This window comes from Columba livia, chromosome 20, assembly GCF_036013475.1.
Source record: "Columba livia isolate bColLiv1 breed racing homer chromosome 20, bColLiv1.pat.W.v2, whole genome shotgun sequence".
NCBI classification, from domain to species: Eukaryota; Metazoa; Chordata; class Aves; order Columbiformes; family Columbidae; genus Columba; species Columba livia.
The window spans coordinates 7,536,818-7,560,952 of record NC_088621.1 but is presented as its reverse complement, the minus strand read 5'-3'; the positions used below and the strand labels follow the sequence as shown (position 1 = coordinate 7,560,952).

Here is a 24,135-nt window from a genome sequence, read left to right as displayed (position 1 = left end):
ATGCACGAAACTTCACTAAACACTGGGATTTTATCATGGGAGGCTATGGGAGCTCAGAGTTTATGTTATTTCAGGACAGGATTGGACAAAGTCCTGGAAGAATACTAATTTAAGGACTGTTAAAGATAACACCTCTGGTTCAGAAAGTCCGCAGCTATCCAGTTGATACCAAGGACCTGCCACCATAATCTTGGACTGTGCTTTTCTTTTTTTCCCCTATATATGCACTTTTGATCACAATCAAAGACTGAACAGTATACTAAAAGGACCTCTGGTCTGGACTGGTACAACTATTCCCATGTTATTCTGAAAAAAAAAGATAAAATTAGGAAGACAAAATCACATCTGCATCATTTCCACCAGCTTGATTAGGTAATGGCTTATTAACATATCATGGAGTTGCACCTAAAATTATTTCTAAAAGCTGGAACATGGTGTTCAGTTACATTTCTGAATCGACAAGTGATTTTGTCTGGGCACACGCACGCTCACAGGATAAAGTAATGAAGTACTCGGCCAGTTAACAAAGCTTTGTCCTCTTGCAGTTTCTTCTCCATTTGACTTAAGTGGCTCTGACTGTTTGAGAACTTTGCAGGTTAACACAGTGGAGCAAAGCGGGACGTCAGCCCTTCCTGGCTGTGGCCTCAGTGCTCACACCATGCGTGACATGGGCCGGTTTGCCATTATGCAATCAGCTGTAGGGAAAGTTCATTAACTCACCTAGCCAATTAGGATGGATTTGTATTCATCCTGGTCAATCCTGAATTAGACATGAGATCCCAGAGGTACCAAGATTGGTCAATAGCTTTGCAGTGCTGCTAGATCAGGAGTGACACGGCTACAAGATTGTTTTTGCCTCAATGTGACTAAAACACACTTAAAAAATCTTCACTGCTGTTACAGAAACAACCAGTAATTGTTCCTAGGACCCACGAGAGTGCACCTGAAAGAACAGCGGGTTTGCTTTCCCCTTTCTGGGCAATTTTTCAGGGCATCCTGCACATGTGCCACCCATCCGAGAGCTTCGAGCCCAAATAAACCTGCAGCAGGGAGCAGGACGAAGCAGCGATACCCAGGGCTCGGGGCTGGAGAAAGGTGCCTTGAGAAAAGCATTTAAATAACCACAAAACTAAAGGATGTTTACTGTATTCTATATTCCCTTCCTCCACTGGAGATCTTTCTTTTTCCATCAGTTATGACAGCAGGCACACACCGCAGCCGCATTCACAGAAGCCTTCGGGAATCAAGGTGAGGTCTTTGAAAAGAACCGGTCAGACTTTCCCTTGTGCGAGAACTTGTGCAGCCACCTGGAGAGGAAAATCAGGGACTGGTGAGGACTGAAAACAGACCTCATATCTCTTCTGGCAGGAAAGAACGGCCAGGAGCAAACCAGGACCAGCGACCTGCACCTTGGCCCATGAAGCCTTTTTGACCACAGCGCGCACTTAAACACACTGAGAAACAGCAGCCTAGACCTGATAATGCAGAATAATCTAAATCCCTTGATCCTTGAAATCTGCATTGAGTGCCATGAATTAGATCTAACTAGCAATAAAATACTTTAAATCTGTTATTCGCTTAACAGAATGATACATCATTTGTATTAGCAGAAGTAATGTTCCTTGTCTCCAATGACAGATAAAGGGGGAAGGCTGCTTTCATCCTAAAATGAAGTTTGCCACCCTTCTTTACAACTGCACCACTAATCCTGCATCCTATTTCAACTAACATTTTAATTTCAAATAATTATCCAGAGTGCAATAGGAATTATTCTGCTTCAAGGAGAAATCTAAACCTGCTTCCTGCAGCAGTGAGAGAACAGGAGAGAGAGGAGATGCTTTGGAAGTACAGTGTGCTACTGATAAATTCTTTGCTAAATGGAATTTACCAACAGCAGCAGCAGCTTCCTAAGAAAAACAATGCAATAGGAAGTGCTTCCCCTCCTCTTTAGAGCAGAATCAATAGTTCTTCATGCCATGGTACTCATGGAGACTTGCTAAAAGAAATGTTCATCTTGACATTTTCTCAACCTAGAGCTTTTGTCAGACGTCAGGTTTGTTTTTACAAGGCAATTCCCAAATAAATGACTATTCCGTGGTAGGAATGCCTTGCTCATCTCTACACATGAGCTCCTACGAGGCTGCTGGTTGCATTTACAAAGCAGGAGAAACCCTGCGGTGCCCAAATATATACACCATAAATACATTGCACAACCAGGTAGGGCACAGGGCAGGCAACATGTGTACAGTTCCATTGCAGGGCGAGGGATTCAGGGACAGCTGCGGCACAGACACTGGTTTTGCCAGAAAGAGCCCCTGGGCCATCGCTCCCTACCGAGCTCAGGGGATGTGGCAGCTGCTGGTCCCCGGGGCTGGATGGGGGGAACCGTGAGGATGCTGCGGGCGGCAAGAAAAAGTGACATCAAAGCCTCGCAAATCCACAGGGTTCTGCTTTGGCAACACAGGGGGACACTGTTCCTTGCTGATGTTCTCCCCAGGCAGCCAGGGGGACTGATTGATTTGGTTTTAATTATTACAGTTCTTTAGGGAGCTGTTGTACCATCTATAGGTCTTGGCAAAACACACGCTCCCTCTTTGGAAGGGAAAATGGCCATCCTCTTATTTTAAATTCTGAATTTGCCATCCATTAACTCAGCACCGACAGCCTCGTTACAAAGATTTTCCACTCTGGCCAGGACAGAGGTATGAAATGAGACTTTGCTCTCAAGCTTTTAATGCCTATTGTTGACACCCACCAAAGTTGCCCTATCGAGAGTTAAAACTGTTCAGGAAATGTTCCAGAAATTGCTTGGGAAGGCATTAAACACAGGGGAAATGGGCAGGAAGAGCTCTGGGATGAACGAGGGATCTCCAGTGCACACCAGACCCTGCTCCACTGTTACCATGGATGGGCAGGAGCGGAGCGCCCGTGCCTGGACAGGGAAAGATACGGAATGGCATCCACAACCTGCATTTGCACATATTTCATATTTTGTTATTTGTGCAAGGAAAAGCACGTCAGGGTTTTGTAGCAAACCCATTTCACACCATTCTGCAAAATTGTTACCTTTCCAATTCAAGCCATACAGATTCAAGAGTGCTTTTAGGAGCCCAGGAAAATGGCATCTTTTAAAAAAATCAATAAAACCTCAATAACTAAGAAAATTCTCAGTCTGAAAGGAAAAAATGCTGATTCATCTGTGTATTGTAGCCAACTTCCTTCACACAGCTCAGCTCAGATCTTTCCCAATTTCTAGACAGACTAATTTCACCCTGGTCTCACACTGCCTGGCTCTACTTATCTGGAAGAAGGTAAATATTTGTCTGATTAAACTGAATTTTAAGAGATGAAAATATATTACCTCTCATCACAGGAACTTCAAGAGGACATCTGAAATATTTGATTTTTATTCACTTGCTCTAAGATCCAGGCAGCACCAACACGGGTTATTGCTCTTAAAATCCTGCCATCTGCACTCTTACACTAATTCACTTTTTCAGGACTAAAAATTACCGTGGAATGGGAATATGCTAAAATCCACAGAAGATATGGATGTAAAAGCAACTGTAGGTGATTGCTTCTGTTTGCTGCTAATGCAAAAGCCTGAGATTGTCTTATTTTCCTCAAAGTTTTTCCTCCAACTTTCCTCTCTCCCGGGGATGTTAGTGCTCGGTATAGATAACATCATATTTGTTAGTGGAAGCACTTACATTTCATAACACTGCCCATGAAACCCTTACTTCTATAAAGCTGTCTGCTGGTCACAGAGGGAATTTTGGTATTTTGCCCTGCTCAATAGCCTGTTTTCTTCTGAGTTGCCTGTAAAATACAATAGTGTTTCATGCAATGATAGCTCTTGCTATATAAGCGACCACCCATCCGGGCCTGGACCAAAACCACGCTAATTGTACAGAGGATATTTCTGTAGTGCTGACTGGGTTTTCATTAAAAGCAGCAACACAGGAGGAAAGTGAAACATCTCTTGATGGCATCTCACAGTTTCCCCTTAACAGCAGCATCCATCTTTCTGCCTGAGGCGCTGGCAGTGAATAAACAGTAACAAATCCCCCAATAAAAGATCTTTCATGTAACCTCAGGAGACCAGTTCATAATAACATGAGAACAATGGCAACAGATCAGAAAACCATGTAGTTTTGCATCCTGTCTGTGACAGTGACAGCAATTGGATCCTTCCGAGAAAAGTACACAAAATTCCCACACAGCAGCTGAATTCCTCCGAGGCTGCTTAAGCCCTCCCGAGAATTATAACGTGTTATCCACATAAAGATCTGGTCTTTTAAGCTCTGGCCCTGACAACACTCCTTGTGGCATTCAATTCCACAAGGTAACTACTCCCTGATAAGTTTTTGGAGTGCTTTCCAGCAAAGTGACCTGTAGTGATTGTATCTGCATTATGTGGAAAACAGTAGAAAAACACACACCCTGCCTTTTCAAGACATTCATTTTTTTATGGGTTTTTACACTGCCTTCTCCTTATTTTTAAGAGCGAGAAAAATAATAATACAGATTATCTTTAAAAGTGCTCCTGTAAGGAGGAAGCAAAGGGCGCGCATGTGAAGACAAAATGTGCATATGCACAGGGGCTGGGCAGCCAAATTGGACCAGACGCGTCGTGTGTGTAAATGCGCTTGCTGTCTCGTTTCATTATGAGTCGCATATTCTCTAAAAGGCAAGGAAGGAACCATTTGTGCTCTCACCCTGTGCCCTGAACTAATTCTTACTTGTTTTCTTACCCCAGTCATTACACTTGCACAGTCACGGATCGTGCGTGTTTAGATAAAATTCACCAGTAGCTGCAAGGGCCAGGAAATAAAACACTGAACCACCAAGCGGGGGCAATTAACAGAACAGTGCGGGTCAGGGAGGAGCTTGCATGTGCCAGCCAGCAAGATCTACCTTTGGCACAAAACAAGGCTCTTGCCTCCAGCAGGTACTGTGCTGCTTTCTGATAAAGTCCATCAAGTAAGTCCACTCATGCTTCTCTTAGGGAGTGGGATCAAAACAACATGAGATGGGCATTCCAGCCAACCACCAAACCCCAAACTCCTAATGAGATCCACGAGTGAGACACAGGCATTGGGAACATGATGTTACGACATCCAGAACACCCTCAAGTCCCACAGCTGCGAGTGTCTTTCTTAAGCAGTGGTCTGAGCACAGGACAGGGCTCATGAATCCTTTCTCCTTCTGTCCAACTCCACACGATGCCCATCAGCACTTAACCAGCCCTCTGCCAGGGTACAGAGCCACAGGATTATCCATCTACTTCTTTCAAATGCCAGCAACATTTCGACAGGTTTTTGTACCACAAACACGAAGAAACATCACTACTGACTGCAATTTGCAATTGTAGTAGTAGGACAAGGGAACAAACAGCAGACCACAAAGAAACACCTACGATGACAAGCAGTCTTCATCCTACAACGAGGGATCACAGAGTATGTAAGGAAGCCCTGCTCACAATTCTAAGTGACTAGTGCTATTTTACAGAAATTATTCGCTGACTCAATTTTGCTGGCAGTATTTAGAAATGCTCTTGCCTCTTGCTGTTCTAAATGGCACTTTAGACAAAGAGCAAGTGTTTCAGAGTGGCTGGGTGGCCTTCAAAAAGGGATAAACTCATTTAAGGAAATTGTTGAAATACTGAAGTATCCCAATGTTTAGTTTGCCATGGTTTGCCAAAGGAAAAGGATCATCACTCCACTGAAGAATGAATCGGGTCTCTGTCTGTCTTATAGTTGTTATTCCTAAGTTTATCACCCCAGCGTCATCCCTGACTTGCAAAAACACTTTAATACCAAGTTAAACTGCAGCTCCAGGAGTGAGCTGTGCAACTAAACTTGCATCTGTGGATAAAAGAACATGACCTCTGTAAAAGATCCCAGGCTTAACAGTAGTTTCAAGAGCCATGGGGCGTGACTGGACCCTGTTTTAAATAATCCCTTGTTTTAAATCTCTTCTGACTAGTACTTTCCTGGTAGAATGAGTCCTACTGGAAAACAACATACTGCAATGAATACTGTGATGTGCAAGGTTTGCAAATACAATGCCTTCACGCATCATCAATTACATTAATGGAAAAAAGGAAAGACAATATTTGGTGAATCCAGGGACTGTTGACGTCTTAAAAAGCCCCTTTCAATCAGGCCTAAATTTGTAGAAGGTGAGACTAATGACTGACCAGTGGCCCATCTGCAGTCAGCCTGTGTTCAGCGCCTGTTCCATTCCTTTCCCTAGAGAACACACCATCATAAATGTCCCAAGACGCCAGCTGAGCTTCATTATTAGCAGCCCTGAACAGCCACAAACTGACCCTTGGGGGAAAACTTGTCTTGGCATTGCCAGCAGTTTGTTTTTCTGGTGATTAGACAAAGGAGCCTGGTTCCATAAAGAACAAGTTCAATAAGTACAAACAAGAAAAACCAACTTGTTTTACACATAATGCAAATATTTTCTCAGCTCAGCATGTCAGATACTGTATTTTCCAAGTTGTTGGAAGGTGTAACACTAGCAGTTGGTAGGAATATCTCACCGGGGAGCTTTTAGTGAAAATTCAACATCCATTGTATAATATCCTGTATTATTATTACCTTTGCTGCCATAAAACATCCTCAGTGAGAACAAGGACAACTCTGCACAGCTGAAGCGTTTCCCTGCTTGCAGCAGAAAGAACACAAGAACACGTGCAAACTCTTCCTCCTGCTATTCATCCCATCAAATAACTGGTTTTCACCTGAGATTTAAAATCCTAAGCCATCCTCAGTCATCTGACTAAGACTTGAAAACAACTGAAGAGTGTTTTAGCAAAAAAAGTCTATGTTCATTTACATTTTTTGTTAGAACTAACTCTGAATTAGGATAAGTAATGGACTACGGTCAGTAATATTTTCCCTCCAGAAACAGGTTCCCTGCATAATCTGAGCAGAAAAACGGTCTTTGCTCTGTAACCTTACATCAGCAGACAGGAAAAATCCCGGAATACGTGCAAATACCAGGTTAAAGGGAGAACATTGGGAGATTTCTTTTGACTTGGTGCAACAATACACCATTCATGCAATTTGGAATTACTTGTGTTAATTGGAATCTGGTTCTGCAGGCTTGTAATGTTACTGAATACCATAAGGAATGTTCTCTTTTTACGTAACTGATGCCCTGGAATTCATTTTCAAAGCCAGGTCTATGCGTCTACAAATGAGTCGCTCCCTCTTGAGGTGTCCGGGTCTATGCCTGGGAATCACTGCAGCTGGACTGAAATGGAGTTGCTGCTGCCTGGCACACACCACCCGTTCCAGCAGCTTATCACAGCGAAAGGCTACGGTTCCCAAAATTGGGTTCCACAGAGTAACAGCAATTGTTTTTAGCCAGCAACACAGACATATTCTTTTTATAGTGGTCTGTTAATAAATCAATGCAAAAATATTATTGTAAGGATGCAGAGTGATCTGGTACTCAGCCAAAAGGTTTGAGAGGCTCTGGACTGGAGGGCACAATGTCAGAGAAGCAAATGATCACATGGACTAGTCTAGGACCCCAACATTCCCACTACCACAAAACCACCCTGGTGCTTCCAGAGTCCACTGGGCACCTGCAGTATTACGACAACTAACAGCGATGCTCTTGCTTCATTGCAAGACAGAACCTTAGTGCTCCAGAGCTCCTTCGCGCTCTGTCTAGACTATTTGGTGTATCCAAATGATCTCTCTCTCAAATCAAACGCCTTCTCCAGCAGCAATGCTTCCGGCTACACCAGATTGACTTGGAAAACTCCTTGCGGGCACAGACCGAGCCTGAGCTCTGATCTCAGATCCCTGTATGAACACAGGCTCTTACACTTCTCACAACACTGTATGCTGCCCGGCAGAACTCTAGGGTTTGTGCTCTAAGACAACGGGAATTGTTCAGGTGTGGGAGGCAAGACAAAACCAAACCAATCTTGAAATACATCTTTAAAGAGAGAACACTTCTGGGTCCGCTGGGATGAAGCACATTAAATATACAAAATAAAAGTTAGTTCTGTCTTCTCGCTCCCAGTTCACAGAAGACCATGACCCAAGTTCCCTTAAAGTCATAGCAAAAAATCTTCCCCTCTGGGCTAACACGTTTTAATTAGGTCCAATAGGTATCAGTAGCAACTGTATGCACAGATCTAGATCAGGGTACAAAGAAGAAATACAGGGCTCTTTCTGATTTAGACCATATACAAACACTCCTCTGGTCACTACACTTGAAAATTAAACTTGCAGGCTCAGTGAAAAGCAAGAATTGAAGCTAAGAAGGTTTTCCACTTACTACCATAAGATTTTAGTGTTATTGCAGAGGGAGAGAAAAAAAATTAAGCTACTCATGAGGTATTGAATATAAGTACACACCTCCCATCCAGTAACTAGTAGTCATTAGATGTCTAATACTAGCATGAAAAGAACTTAAAGTAACTCAAATGTTTATCTCCCCCTTTTAAAAGTCCAAAAATGGTGTTAATGAAAAAAGCAAAGGTGCCAAGACTAGCCCTTCTGAACTATTTCTGCATGAAACACACAATACAGTGCATCTAACTGCTACTTTGGATTGCCTAGCTGGTATTAAGAGGAGGTTGTTTAAAAGCACTACACAATGCCAACAAAAATCTCATCTTCCACTGTAAAGAGCCTGAATGAAATGCTGAGGTTTGAGGAACATGTGCAGGGGGAGATGGACAGGCTACATTAAAAACTATTAGGGCTTTGGGTGCAATGATAACTACTTCTCTAGAATCTGTGGGAAATCTCTCCCCTTATTATTATAATAAATTACAGAAGTGAACACAACCTTGGCAGGAGGTGCTTGAACTACAGCCTAAGGGAAAAGAGGCCAATATGTACTTACAGAACAGACATGCCACAGGCAGCCCAAGTGCAACTATCTCTTGCAACAACCACCCCGAGTACCTGCCCTGTCTGAGAGGCCAAGGGTTAGGACAGACCTTCCTTCTGCAAACAGGAAGACAGGACAGGAAAACGAATTGTTGTGTTAGTGGCCATGCAGTGTCATCAAATCAAGGTATCAATGAAGACAAGTCAGTCTGGAGAGTTTCCTTGTTCTAATAATCTGACAGGTACAATAAAAAGACAAAGTGCAACACTGGCTCAAGCACTTACCTCCCATCAGCAGGAGGCAAGGACATCTTCCCCTCCTTCCCCTGCCCCTTCCCTTCCACCAAGGATTATTTACTTTGCAATCTAGGGCTGTCCAGTGAGGGTGCACAGTGTAAACAGCATTTTTATAGCTTGGTCCTTGGTGTTCAGGGGACCGGGCTAGGGCACAAACACATTTTCCTATAACCTGCTCACTGATTCGAGAGAATGCTTTCATTCTTGATTGCAGGGGGATTTCCATATAGGCTTAACTGCTTTCATGAATCAGACCCTCAGATTGCCATATCAGACACTATTCTAGCACGCAGGAAAAAAGGACTGTCGGAACTTGTAAAGGACTTACGTGGGCAATAATCAGGCTCTGGACTATCTTGACTCACTCTACCTTGATAAGTAAAAGAACCACCCTTGTCACAACATTAATTGAGGCTCACTGAATGCAGAGCCCTGCTTTTTCATCTTTATCACTTACACTGGATCGGCGACACGCTACAGAAGGCTGGAGAAGTTCCAAAAAATGATACAAAATCAGGTATGGACAAGGAAGTAGGGAAAAAAGTTTCACTCATTGATATGACTTCGAGGATTCTCCTTTTGGCAGAGAGCTCCAGCTGGTCCTGCATTCAGAGCCCAGACTGCCAGAGAAGGAATGTGGATTTAAGAATGCTTAGCATGGCTGGAGGAAGGGAAGGTGACAGTGGTGACACCTGCTCTGGGTATGGCACAGTGGTCCAAAACATTTGCAGTGATGAATCAAGACAAGCAGGTACAAATCATTCTGTCTTGCCTTCTGGCTTTGACACCTGAGATACCAGGGCCCTGGGAGGTGCTCTGGTGCAAGAAGTCATTCTCTCAAAAGGAAAGGCCATGAATTTTAAGTAGAAAACAGGAAAAGTCTCCAGAATATGAGTTCCTGTGTTCTAACAAGAAGAAAAATTAAGCAGGTGCAGCAGGAAGTAAAAGATGAAGATTTGATTTAGTTATGCATAGCACAGATGAGAGGCAAGACTGTATGTATTCAGGTAGAAGCAGATGGGAGAAAAGAAATATGCGGCACCTGCAACTCACGTATTACACACATAGGCAAGGTTAGCACCTCATCCAGAGGCAGGGCTCTCTGTGTGGAATAAATTAAAATGTTAGAACAGTATGGGCTGTCATCATAAGAAGGTGAGAATCAAAGGGAGCTGAAAGAAAAACCTTAAGTGAACAAGCAAGTCTGATTTATCCCATCATTGCTCTCCACAATTTCTAGTCCCCTCCTCACTTCACATGCTGATACAATCACAGCACACCAGAGCTGCTCACACGTTTGCGAGGTTACACAAGGTCAGCTCAAGAGGTAGGGCAACTCAGGTCAGTAAAGGCTTCACTTTTCAAATGAACAGAGGTTTTAGTTCGAGTTGACCCTTACAGGGAAAAAAGAGCCCATAACAAGATTTAAGAAAGTACCTGGCATCACTAGGCTTCCTGGAAAACCAGGGGCTGAAAGGCATTTGGGAGAATGCCCATCTGTCTCCAGGTGAGAAGAGACAAGTTCTTTCAGAGCCCCAGTTATCTATGATTATTCACCTTTAATGAGTCCCTCCAGATCTCACTTCCTTGCTTTTGACCTTATGGTATAAACTTTTGGTTACCAGAGTTTCCTCTAATGACATCCCCATGCTCTTTCTGAAGGCAGATGCTTTTTCCCTCTGCATTTCAAACGAATCCTTGCCATACCCTCCATCTGATGCAGAAGTCCCCGCTGTTTTATGTGCCTTCCCCCGAGCCTGCGCTGCCTTGGCTGGAAGATTAAGGTGCCCATTAACAAGGATCAAATCTCCGGGTCTAAGCATTAACCTAGTTGAATGCTGCACGTTCCAGAGCTGGACCGCGGTTCTCTCTGCCTCAGACCCGCTGTGTGACTTTGGGCAGGTCATTTCTCCCATCTGGCTTTCTTCATTTCCTGATCGGTAGAAAAGGGCAAGCCTCATTATACCTTCCTATATAAAACATCCTGAGATCCACAGAAGACAAACCGTATTGAGAGCCAGGCGCTATTATTGTTAGAGCTCTGGTGCTAAACAGACACTGGCAAGAGACACAAAAGCAAAATGAATCCAAGGGCAAGGAAAGCAGACAGAACAATAAAGCACAAAAATTGAAGAAAGAAGAGGAAAAGTCTAGTGAAAACCAGAATATAGCAGTGGGGCACTGCTTCTGTGGTCTAAGTATATATGGAAGGTTAACGACATTTTGAAGCAGTGCTACAAATCCAGTTGCCCATCTTCTCAGTCTTTGTGTTTTTAGAGGTGACTCCAAATCGCTGCTCCTGCCTAACTCCACACATGGGAAAGACTTTTTGTATGGTTTGGCTTAAAAATGTATTGACTGACTACAGCCATACAGCTCAAGTAGGCAAGGAGATGCTCTGTCACCTCTTGAGATCAGCCAAGATAATCCTTCTTCCAGCTGGGAAAAGCAACTCGTAAGAAAAATAAAAGCACAAGAAAGCTCAGACGCAGACCTGTAGGACAATTAAGTGAACTTAACTACTATTTATATAACTGTGTACGTTGTGCTTTAAAAAGGAGGATCAGCACCAAATTGTAGCATCATCAAGAGATAACCAGGGCTCTGGAATGAACACAGTTACTGCGTTACTTCGCGATGCTACCGAGCAAGCAGCAATTGTGATCCATCTGTCAGCATGTCCTTTGCTGCCACAGATCTTTGCTGCCGAGACAACTACCCCGTTCTGCTCCTTTCCATTACGGCTGAGGCTGGAGCGTCCCTGTGATTCTTCTGTACAGGCAGCTATGGTGTCCCTCTAACCAGCTTTCATTATATCTCTCAGGCAAAGAGCAGCTTGTATCTTGGGATTAATATAAAAGAAGATAAAAATTCAAATTCTGTCTTTGCAGTTCCTAAGAAACCAATCACCTTTGCTTTCCAGAGAGCAGCAGAAGCTGAAAGTGTATGAATTGGCTTTTGAATGTTTGGAGAGAGAACGCCACAAGACTGGCTGTGTCTGCAAAGAGCGGGTTGTGGTACAAATGCAGGGTCAGACGTTGCCTTTGGTGGATTTCTTTTCCCCTCGCTGTTTGAGTTTTCAGTACTATCTCTTCCTAAAGCTGTCTGCAGCCTTGTTTCTCACTTAAAAGGATATTTTTATTTAAGCCTGTTTGATGAGTGATATGAACTGCGAGTGAATACTACATTTCACTCCCCCTCATTAACATTGTAAATTCATTTAGGACTCATTCAGATGCAGGATTAACAACCTGAGGACTAATCCACTCTTTGTTCAGAGGACATATTCAGGATGAGCAGTCTTTCGTCTCACATCACTCAATTAGTTAGCAGGACCATCTCTTGGGAATAAAATGATATTTCTATCTCTCTGCTTGCAAAGGAACTGTTCAAGGTCAAGGCTGAGCTCTGGGAGACATCAGTCCTGGGCCCAGCTCCACTACAGCCTTTCTCTGCAACACTGGTCACATACTTCTACACTCTGCATCCATTTTCCCCAATCTGCACATCTAGACACGTCAGACTTAGAGAACAAACAAAAGATTGAAATTAGTGTTTATGGTGGTTTAGTACATGTTTTATTTCACCACGGTTAAGGGGACACGGGCCACAGGCCAGCTGCCAACACAGAAACTTGTTAAGCTGAAGTAATATATCTAATAAGTTTTCAGTTACGTGCCCCTACCCTTACTTACGCAAAATGGTGTTTTATTTTGTAAGTATTATTTTCCTGTGATGGCACTGTGATTAATACATTATTATCTATATTGCAGGGGCAAAGTCAAGCCCTCAGTTTTCAGATGAGCAAAATAACAAGAGAAAATATTGCTTTTCTTAAAGCACCAGCTATCAGTTAGAAAACTCTTGACACACTCAGCAGCAATCTTGCAATATCTCAGTGACACTGTTTTCAGCTGCCCTGTACGTTTGCTAGAGAAATAAATAACATTTCTTGCAATTAACAAATGAAATGCCCTGTTGGAGCTTAGCTCTTACTTGCTGTCAGTAAATCATCTGCAGAACAGTTTCATCCACTGAGGGGAATGAAGATTAAATACATGCTCTGGCAAGTGTCACTTTCCACCAGAATATTTTCTTGAAGGCACTTTGTGTCTAATGATACATTGAGGACCTGTTCCTCTGAGTACAATAAATAAATACAAATAATTGCTGTAGAAAAGAGCCTGACGGACAACCAGTGCCACTTCGGGCATAACTGATTGATGCTACTTAGAATCAGTAACGCTTGTAAAGCTGAGGGCTCCTGTTCTGGACACGTGCTGCACATATCAGCTCAGCTCAACTCTGCCGCCCCACAAGGACAGCATTTTCAAAGCCCTAATGCAAATGGTTATTAATTGTTTGTATTGCAACATTACCAAGAAGCTGTAACCACAAATGAGGACCCTGCTGTGCCATGGATTGCAGAAAAATAAAAAGGAGGATGTAATGCAGTGTTTCATACAGTTTGAAATCAAGGGCCAAATGACAGAGCTCCAGAAAATTCTCACCTTTAGTGGCAGCATAAAGAATGAAGGATTTAATACACTTTATTGTTGGCTACAGTTTCACGGAGAAGCTTCTGATGGGCGTTTAGTAGCCCCTGCGACAGTACAGGAAAAAAAACATGGAAAAAATGTCTTTCTGGCACGCTATTTCTAATCCTAATTGAATTCTATTTTTTTTAGAGATGTAATTGTTCCAGTATGGTTCTCTGAGACAGATGACAGTGACAAGACAACCACAGCACCACATATCTATGACTCCAACTAATAATTCTGTAGGAAGTTTCCAAACCAGACTGTTTCTCTCCTTAAAATCCTGCATTTTCCCTCTGGCTAGTCCTCTCAACTCTTCATAAAGATCAAATTGTGCTATTATAACTACCTGAGAATGCTACTCAATGTCATCAAATCCAGCCTATTGACAAAGGTTCTAAATCACCTCGGGACTAGAGGCCAGGAAAGCTGGGTTTGTCCTGGGGTGTTACAGCTCTGCCTGCGGATGTTGCAACATTAAAATGTCTGCTGCATTAAAAGGACGTCACAATTGCAATAATCCTTCTTCCTTAAACACAGGGAGAGAAATCTCTGAAGCTAACAGCACCAAAATCATCGGGCTATTGTTAATCCATGAGTCACCACGAATGCAATGATTGTTAACCTTTCCCGCAGTTTGCATCGTCAGGTACTTGTCCCGATGAGTTTTACATTTTCATGCCACACTGTATTCCCAATTACTGAACATTCAACAGATTCTCTGTAGAGCACATGAAGGACATCATACATCACAATTATTATCAACCTACAGAGAGTTAAGCAAAGTAAGAACAACAGGAGCCTGCTGTTGGTTCATTACGAGTGTTCTGACCTAGAGGAAGAAGCCATCTCCTTTTTTAATTTAGTTGTCATAAATAGTATCATTAGGTTTGTTTGCCTTTAGCCCATTCTGCATCTAAGTCATTCTGAACCCTGAACTCATGCTCACCAGCAAATCGAAACCAAAAAACCCTTTGTGTGCACTCACCTTCCTAGTAGGAGAATATTTCAAAAGCAATGTGCCCAAGGGCCATAACTGAAGAAATTCGAAAGCGCCCTTCTGAGAAGAGGAAGGTTGCAAAAACCAGCAAGGAAACAAATACTCTTACCTGTCTGCAATAAGCCAGCCCCGCTGTCTTTGACGCCGAAGTGTTGCTGGATGTCTAGTAACACACCTACAAGGAAAACAGAGAGAAGGAACTCAGTGCCTTCAGCCTTTGAAAAGCACACAACACAAACCTTTTGTGAAAAATTTCAGCAGTTTAGACACATAACCTCTAAAGTTTTCACACTGGCTTTTTTTCTGTATGTGCACACACAATAATTCTGCTTATCACTGCAGGTCATGGGAATCAACTAAGTGCCAACCTGAACTTGCTCATCATAAATATCTTGGTTTTTGGAACTGCCAGGATCACACTAAATGACAAACACAAAGAGATAAAAGACCCAAGAGATAACTATGCCCAGAAAACATCTGGGACAATGCCAAGAAAACAGATATAAATTAATGGTACTAAAGCAAAACAGATACAGGGAAGGAAGGATAAAGCAAGAAAGCTCATTTGTCGTATTCCATATTACTTGTACATCACCATTTACTCAGGGCAGCATTCAGTTTGGCTTTCAGAGCACCAATATTGGCCCGGTAATATTAGTTCAACCTCCTACAGCAATCCCCCCTTCCCCAATCTCTGAGACTGTTCAGCCCCGAGCAGGGAGGGCTCAGGATGGGCAAGAGTGTGAATCTTATCCATGTCTATCACCACCTGAAAGGAGGGGGGTAAAGAAGCAGCTGGTACAGACAGACTCATGTCAAATTAATTCCTTCTAAACTAGCAGGTGCACAAGGGTCAAGAGCAAGCCAATAACCTGTGCAGGAAGCAAAATGGTGTCCTGCCATGGGACAGCAAAAGGATCGATTCAGTGATGGAAAAACAGAGATGAAGAGCTGTAGCGCTGCATTATTAAAACTGTCTGAGGAGGCAGATCCTTGGAGCAGGGGCGTTGGACTAGATTATCTCCACGGGTCCCTTCCAGTCTCCACAACTCTGGGATTTTGTGTTCCCAATCCCATGATGGAACACACACACACACAGACGTCCAGAGCTAAATCCACCAACCTGAAAGCGGCCAGTCCTGCCCACACAGTCCCAGCCACACCAGGATGCCTGAGAGGCACATTAAACCACCAAACACTGTGAGGAGCAGGAGCCTCTGATATGATGGAAAACATAGCCTCAGAAAGAAGATTTTTTTTTTATTTGCATCAGAAACCAGAACAGCAAGTACACAGGATTATAATGGTGCCTACACAGTGAAGCAGAGAAGGTCCTCCAGTTCATTACAAAGAGATTATCTGTCCAGTGACAATGGCTTTACACTTCTACAGTGCCTTTTTTTTCCCACAAGAGATCACAATGTGTTTTACAAGCTTGAGCTATTGTAGCCACAAATGAAATCCATTTAGGACACTGAAGTGTAGCCACCTCGGATTAAGCCTACAACTTCATTCTGCTGGTGGAGAGGGAGCCAGGTTCTGGGGATGGTCAGTGAAACAGGACAATATAGAACCACAATTATAAGTCTTGTGTGAGCTTGGAAGAATGTCTCAGATGATTAATAGAGATCTACATGTGTAATTGGCATGGATTTCCTACTCCCAGTGTATTCTATATTCTCTTTGGGCTACAGGTGTTTTGAGATGGGATTTAGAACATTAAATTAGAGGCAGCTGCAAGCAGATGATGCAACACATGTGTGAAGGGACAGGAGTTTCACTCTGCTCAGCACACTCACGTGGGCAGACACTTCTCTCTTAAATTTCCTCAGCTCTGTTTCCACCTCACCATGGCAATGAATCACCACAGACTTTAATAAGCTTTAGGGATACAATTAAGCAATGATAGACTAGGGGAGAAGACAGGAAAATGATAGAGCTTTTGACTTTCCCTTCTGCTTCGAGATGGTGGGAAGGCAGAGACAGCTGGAGTCGGGCTCCAGACAATGACCATGTTCCTTGTAGAGATGTGCTCCCACAGCACCTGACGCAATCTAAGAAAGGGAGGCTGCCCCATGAGGCTGACAAGGCCTTTCTTGGATTAAAATTCATACCAATGTCCCAGGAAGATCTCAAAATAGCCATGGGCAGCAAACAGGCACCACTCTTCCTGAGAGCTTCTCAGCAGGGCTGGTGGCCACGGGACGTCTTCACAATTACATGGCACACGTTAGTGCTCTCACCTATTATTTCTTAAGTACATTTGGCATTTTCAGGACTGAACAAACATACAGGAAAGATGGTGCCAACCTTCCAAAGTATCTTCCTAGCTGAACCAGACACTGTTAATGCTGATGTAGAGCTTGGAACTCATTGAGATGAAATACGGGCAGCACCTGGCCAGGAGCGCTGATCAAGATGGGCACAGAGACAGGACTGACTGGGAGACCCAGCCGGAGGTATGACTGGTTACTGCAGCCCTATCAAGGTTATTTTGCCAGGCCTGCCATGCTAGTATCTAAGTGCCTGACAAAAACATCAAGGCAGTCATCGGATTTTTGTGGGCACTGGGCATGAAGAGGACTTCTAAGAGCAATTTGGAGGATAAAAGGTCTTTGGGTGTGGACTGTTAAGATAGGGAGGGAATGTCAAGTAAATGGAGAAGAGCAATGTGGCAAACTTCATCCAACCTCATCCATTCACAGCGTTACAAGGTTTCCAGGTTCTAGTTAGTGCAGGATCCAGAGCACTGCTGCCACTTTCAAAGGCCATTTCACAGTGAATAAGACCACCTGATTCTGAGGCTTTTGGAATGCAGGTCCAGATTTAATGGCCTAAGTTATCTCTAATTTAGGGGAAATGCCTTGAGAAAGGCAAATTTTCCTGTAAGTATGTGATTCAGGCTTCAAACAGGGAGGTAGGTGGTACTGATCACGCATGAGCCAAATGCTTGCCTAGATAGGCTTTGTGTTCCTGGCCAGAGCTACGACAGAACAGAAATTGCAGGACTGGAAGGTCATCTGGTATGGGGTAAAAAGATGCTCTGAACAGAAGGTCATCTTAGTACAGACGTTTCTTGTGTTAACCATCATTTTCAGAACTCCTCCATAGCCGATCTAGTGTGCAGAGTGTCTTGGTTCTGTTTTATATTTAAAAGAAACGTGGGCTCTTCACCTAATTACTGCCACTTGTATATGTGAATAAAGAGTTGCCATGGTAAGAAACAGTGTTCATAAGCTAAGCCACGATAAAATCACAATTTCAAAGCCAAAAGGTATTAGAGCTTCCCTGGGAGAGCCCCATTTTCCACTTACCAAAACAGCACGATTTGATTTCAAACTGCTTCCAAGGCAGGTGCAAAATACAGAGCTAAGCTGTGCACTGAGCGCAAAGCTACAGACACAAAGCCACAGGTTTTCAGCTCACCAAGCCTTGCATCGGAAATGCCAATGCACATTCTTCAAACACAGTGCATGTGCTCCAACACCGTTGGCCAACGGAACTACTTACTTTAAAAGCATGTGCATTTTTAAAGGTGTCTTTTAATGGGGAAATATTACGGTGCTTGAAAGGAACCAGCACACAGCTCTGCACATGGTGCAGGCTGGACACTGATAGTGTGTCCCTCCCACCCCAATGCAGCCCAGGACCTGCACCCCTCTTTGGGGAAGCCTCAAAGGAGATGGAGGAGAACCCAGTCTCGCCCAAGCCCAGTTTCACTTGCTCTCTTGGCTCCCAAAGATCCAGAGCACACTCTGTACTGATAACTCTTTTTCCTCCATTACCTGTTGCTACCTACCTGTCCATCCCTAGGAAGGCATTTTCCTTCCAGGCTGTGTTCCCTGGTTCTTCCAGGACCAGCACCCTCAGGTGGAGGGAACTAAGCGGGGACAGCCAAGCCCTGGCCTCCTACCATTAAAGGAACAAACCACCTTCCTACCATCAGGCTCTTCCTCGTGCCTGCAGCCATATTCAACCTGCTTCAAATAATACTTTAGGAGACACAAGAGCGGTGTACACACATGTCTGTTCAGAGACATGTGAAAAGATTAGGTGGGGAGAAGTTTATTCTGAGGTCTCTGTGATTGTATCTTCACTGCAAGCCCAAGGTGTGACTGCAGTTCACACACACATCCCCAAGCTTCAAACGAGCCGGCTTCACATCAGCCACCCACTAGTTATTAAACACCAGCTTCACTATTTGGACCCAATTTAAATGCTCAGGTGCAGAAAACCACCATGGTAGCCCTGCTGATATTTGTACCTCAAGATTAATTCCCACTGCTACCAGAACTAGCAAATCTAGAACTAAAGTCCAATACCACCTTCTTTGGATTGCCATGGAATCATTCCCTGTCTTACATGCAAACAGAAGCAAGCCTGCTCTTTAAATATTGCCAAATAAGTGGTGACACTGTGCTTGAAAATACAGACAAGAGCTTCCTTAGGATGCACACACAGACTTTTCTTCTGCAAAACTAATATCCATGGTTGTATGACACGACAGTAGGCATCTGTGAAAAAAGTGTTTGGTTTTGAAATAGTGTTGCAGCATCAAAAAGAAACAAACAAAACAAAATGAGTAGCCAGCCTAATCAAAACAAGGGTTTCCTAAGATCTGCTCACACTGGCATGCAAGAAACCTGTGACCTAGAAAGCCTTGAAAAGAAGCTGCCACCGCCCATGGTGGCATGTTTAGAAAGGGGTTTCCCTGAGTAATAAAGCACAATGAGCTGGGGTCTCGGCGCCCAACACTGCAGTCGTTCCCAGGCCATGAAACAGCTGCTTAAAAACCCGCTAACAAAACTCCAGGGTGGGCAAGTGTGAGAGCCCGAAGCCTCCGGGCACCCGGAGCCTCCCACCGCCCGCACGTGCCAAACGGCGCCGGGCTGAGGGCTCATCGCAGAGCCTGTGTTGGAAACAGAGACAAAACCCACCAGGACGCACGCAAGGATGTGCTGCGTGCCCTCTTTACCTATTTTCAGTGAGCTTTCATTAGGAAAGGTGCTTCCCCTCAGCCAAGCACATCGCTTCTTGGGAAACAAAATAAAACCCAGTATTATCCTTGCACCACCTGTCACACCCACTTATTCCATTCAATGTTTTTATCATTATTGTAATATCAGTGGGGAAGTATCTGAGCTATTCATTCATTCCCAAAGGCTATTGGCTTACCTGCACGGCGTGTCACAAGTAATTAATAATTAGGAAAAAAAAAATAAGGAATCTAATTAACCAAGGGCTTAGAGAAGAAAATATATTAAAAAATGACGTCGTGTTCTCTTTCTGGCAGCGGCTAGGTAATAATAAATGATGGTTCCTCTAACATAGCTATAAATCCACCGTAATGTTGTATGCAAAGCACAAACTTGTCTGCAAGCATGGGAGGGGATAAAAAAATGCTCATCAGGTGTAGAATCAATTAGCACAAGGCATCATTAACACAGGGTCAGGGCGTCTGGGGAAGGCAGCACAGGACAGCTAGTCCTGCTCGGATTTAAAACAAAAAAACAAAACAAAAAATCAAAACAAATAGGAATTTGAATGCAACCGTGGCTGCCAAATGCTGGGTGCCTCACTGGCAAAACCACACCCTAATCAAATCCCTCATCTTCTTAATTATAGTGTAGGGCTGTTCCCAGGACTATGGCTGGGAAGAAAGCCCTTGTCAAATGGGGAACATGGGATAGTCAGCCAACATGAGCCCAAGAGCTTAAATAAATTCCAAAAAACCGAAGATTTTCCACTTATGATCCAATGCAACAACAGGTCCCACCAGTAAAACTGTAAAATGACGTGGGTTAAATCTGAGACTAAGCTCACAGCGTCACTTCCCCCTTATTTCCACTCCTGCTGTACAGCTCCCTATTAAAGAGATCTTTAATTTCATCCCTGCCTCATCTCACTTTAAGACTCCTGCCTTGGCCCAGTTTAATCAGCCGTGCAATTCCCACAAGCCAAGGGAAGACTCCAATTACGGATAAATGACATGATTTGGATAAAAGGGCAGGATAAAATGAATGGGCACCTAGACCTGAACTTGAAAACAAACTCATTCATTGGGAGTTGGAAAGATTCCTTTGTGCGGAATGGTAAAATCAGAAGTTTTAAGCAACCAACAGAAACATAGGTAGTAGCTGAGGTTTATACTGGTCATTTCAAATGACAGGAATCCTTCGGAGCTTTCAGCCGAAGCTGGCCAGACCCTGCTCCCATACCCAGCACATCCATCTCAGGACTCCGTTCAGACCCTCTTCCTAGTTTCCAACTCACACAAACCAGGCAAGGCACGCTGAGCACTGCTGTGCCTGCTCAACGCAGAACGGAACAGTCTTTAGCGAGGGAAAAGGTAAAAGCGGCCTTGACAGATTTTCAGATCAAAGAGCAGAGCCTCAAAAAACAAGAACGTTATTATTTCATGCATTCAAATCTTAGAAAATTCTGAGACTCCCCCCATTTACACTCTCCTTACACACGCTATGGCAGAGAAAAGTGGTCCTGCTAGCAAAGCTCTAGTTGTCTCTTGGTTTTCTAATCTTTACTGAAGATTAACAAGTCTAGCTAATCATGCAATGAAACATATCTCAGAGACTTTGTATGTGAGCTCATTAAAATAAATAAAAACAGTGTAGATAATGATAGAGCAAATCAAGTGCACACAAATCCCGCCAGTGAGTCACCACTCCCTTGTTTTCCTTATTGGAAAACTTGGCGTATCACCATACCGGAGTGAGGCTGAGTCAGGAAACTGGCATGAGCCACAAATTGCAAGGAAATTAAAATAAGTATCTACAAAATCTCTTTTTTTGAGAGAGATTTTGGAGATTTTTGCTGGCTTTGTACAGATGTGGCTATGGACTTCACAGCTCTATTCTCATGGTTTTCTAGCTATACAAAAGTCAATAGAGTAATTTACGTGTTTTTCTAGAGAGTATAAAACGATCAGACTCTTGTTCTCAGAATCAATTTGATGCCCCTACTTTTACATCTTCTTGCATATATTTTAACCAAACACATTTGCAGGATACTACTATATGCTACTGAATGCTCTATAACCTCTTGCCTAAGAAGTGGGCAGATATTACTTGCTTAGAAACAGCCAAAGTACATGCAAATACTTTAACAGTACTAACCTGAGAACTAATGGCGTGCATGATATAAGCGTAACAGCCCTCAGCCTAATTCTGTGCAAGCACAACCTCTAGCTGGTCACTTTGTCACCTCCCTCATTCACACAGACCACGAGAACTTGCACCGTTATTTTCTGACACATCCTCTGTTGGATTTGAGGCTTTTCAGACAGGCACCAAAAAGCCTGTGCGATCAGGTGCACCTTCTGCGCACAAGCAGCTACGTGTCTGGGGCTGCCACTACATCGTATTTCAAGATTGTGAAGGCTAACAGAAGAAATCCTCTATGTTCTCTAACATCACACTCTAGTGAGTGAGGATTTTTTACCCGCTCCCTTCCCTTTCATAGCCACACACACTTTTGTGACACGGAACACTGAGATAAGAGTGAACAACTGGGGCAATTAGTGACTGATGGTTTACAGCAGATGACAGCTAATTTCTCCAGTTAGGAAGATTTCTATCAAATCTGTAGAAATATGCACTCGGATTGGACATACTTCCAAGTGACTGCATCTCATTTCTCATTTGCATTTTGCTTCTGCTTAGCAATGCCTCAAAGCTATTTTGGAACATCACAAGCTGTCCAGGGCATGATGGTATCGTTGGATGTAATCGTAAAGAGCTTTCTATTCTTTCGTACTACAAAGAATGTTTTATAAAATGCAAGGGAGATGCCACATCAGAGGTTCCTGCACAGAGTGGCCTGTAGAAGAACCGCAGTTGGGTGGTAAAGATGCCTGGCAGAGAACGTCGGGAACATTCTGGGCAGGTTTCTACTGCACAGAACCACCAGTTTCTTAGTGAAAGCACAACTAACCTACTGCTGTGGTCCTGGGTTAATAAAAAGCTCTGGTAATCTACTTCCTATCAGCGAAGGGGTGTATGAGCACATCTCCAGTGCTCCTGCCAAGCTGCATACTGATTTTTAAAAGCAGCTTTGCAATGTTAACATCCACAATGCAAATCTCCCTCTGGGACTTAGATCTGGAGATGATCATAAGGCTTTAAGTGCTAAAGCAGGAAAAGGTGGAATTACCTACACCATATCCTCCACAGATGAAAAACTGGCTAAAACTGTGATGCCAACTTGGTGCTGCAGCCCACTTCTGAGACAGGAAATCTGGAAAAAGAGAAAGAAAGAGAAGGAGGAAAAGGAGAAGGAGGAAAAGGAGAAGGAGGAAAAGGAGAAGGAGGAAAAGGAGAAGGAGGAAAAGGAGAAGGAGGAAAAGGAGAAGGAGGAAAAGGAGAAGGAGGAAAAGGAGAAGGAGGAAAAGGAGAAGGAGGAAAAGGAGAAGGAGGAAAAGGAGAAGGAGGAAAAGGAGAAGGAGGAAAAGGAGAAGGAGGAAAAGGAGAAAGGATAAAGAAGGAAAAAGAAGCACCCTACTATTTCAAGTAGCTAGCTAAATCTTCCCAAATCTTCTTGTTTTAACTTCCAGATGCAAAAGGTTTTGGCTGCAGATAAAAATACCTACTCTAATTTTAGAAATCCCAGAACAGCCCTTACTGTTATATTTATGCTTTAAACGTGTCTGAGACAGCACTGCTGAACATGGCAAATAGGTTTATGAGTCTGTCACTCTGCATAAAGAAAGGAGGATAAAGCTGCTCAAGTCCACCCTTGCACGCTGCTCCCTTTCATCCACCTGTTCTCCCCAGGGCACCAGAACTGCGACTTTCTGGGTCTCCTCACCCACCTCCTGATCTGGAGGGCACTGTGATCCATACAGCAGCTTCTCATACTCAATGCATATTCCCTTCCTCTGTCCCTCTCCCCACTCTTGAATTAACTTGGGAAACTCTCCCATCACAAGTGTGTTGATCTACACAAGAATCCTACTACACAGTGCATTAATATATAAGATATGATGTAAATAAATCAAAAGGTCCTGCTTAGAGGAGCTTTTTCATATCCTCACATGACCCAACAGAGACGTATTTCCCTGCAGATGAGGCTTGAGGGTATATTACCACACACTGCCAACGTCGGCTAGAACCCTCTTGTGTTTTCTTCCTTAACTATTTAAAGCAGCCATTGCCACCCTCTAATCATGGGCATTTTTTAATCTGCGTATGGGTGGAAATGCCCTTCCGTCATCATCCACTCCAACATCTCCTACTGACTGAAAATACCTTTCTCTGAGCACAAAGCCATGTGAAATTCCTCCTCTTGTGCCCACCTCACACAGAAATGCATTAAGCATTTGCATTTCTCCCTGGGTCCCGGTCAAGCTGTGCTGGGAAACGATCAAGTACAGTGCACATCTCTTGATGGCTGCATTAGTTATGGTAAGCAACGT

General features: G+C 43.6%; 1 protein-coding gene across 3 annotated transcripts in view; it reads right to left on the bottom strand.

Moving 5' to 3' along the window:
- The window catches only part of LOC102091424 (sphingosine-1-phosphate transporter SPNS2), a 122,870-nt gene that overhangs the window by 74,775 nt on the left and 23,960 nt on the right, over positions 1–24,135 (bottom strand). For all 3 annotated transcript variants that reach the window (XR_010467277.1, XR_010467276.1, XM_065036503.1), the window contains exon 2: positions 14,815–14,880. Coding sequence is in view for 1 of the 3 variants with exons in the window: in XM_065036503.1 (XP_064892575.1) it covers positions 14,815–14,880 (66 nt within the window). In the remaining 2 variants the exon portion in view is untranslated. The remainder of the gene's footprint in view (positions 1–14,814; positions 14,881–24,135) is intronic.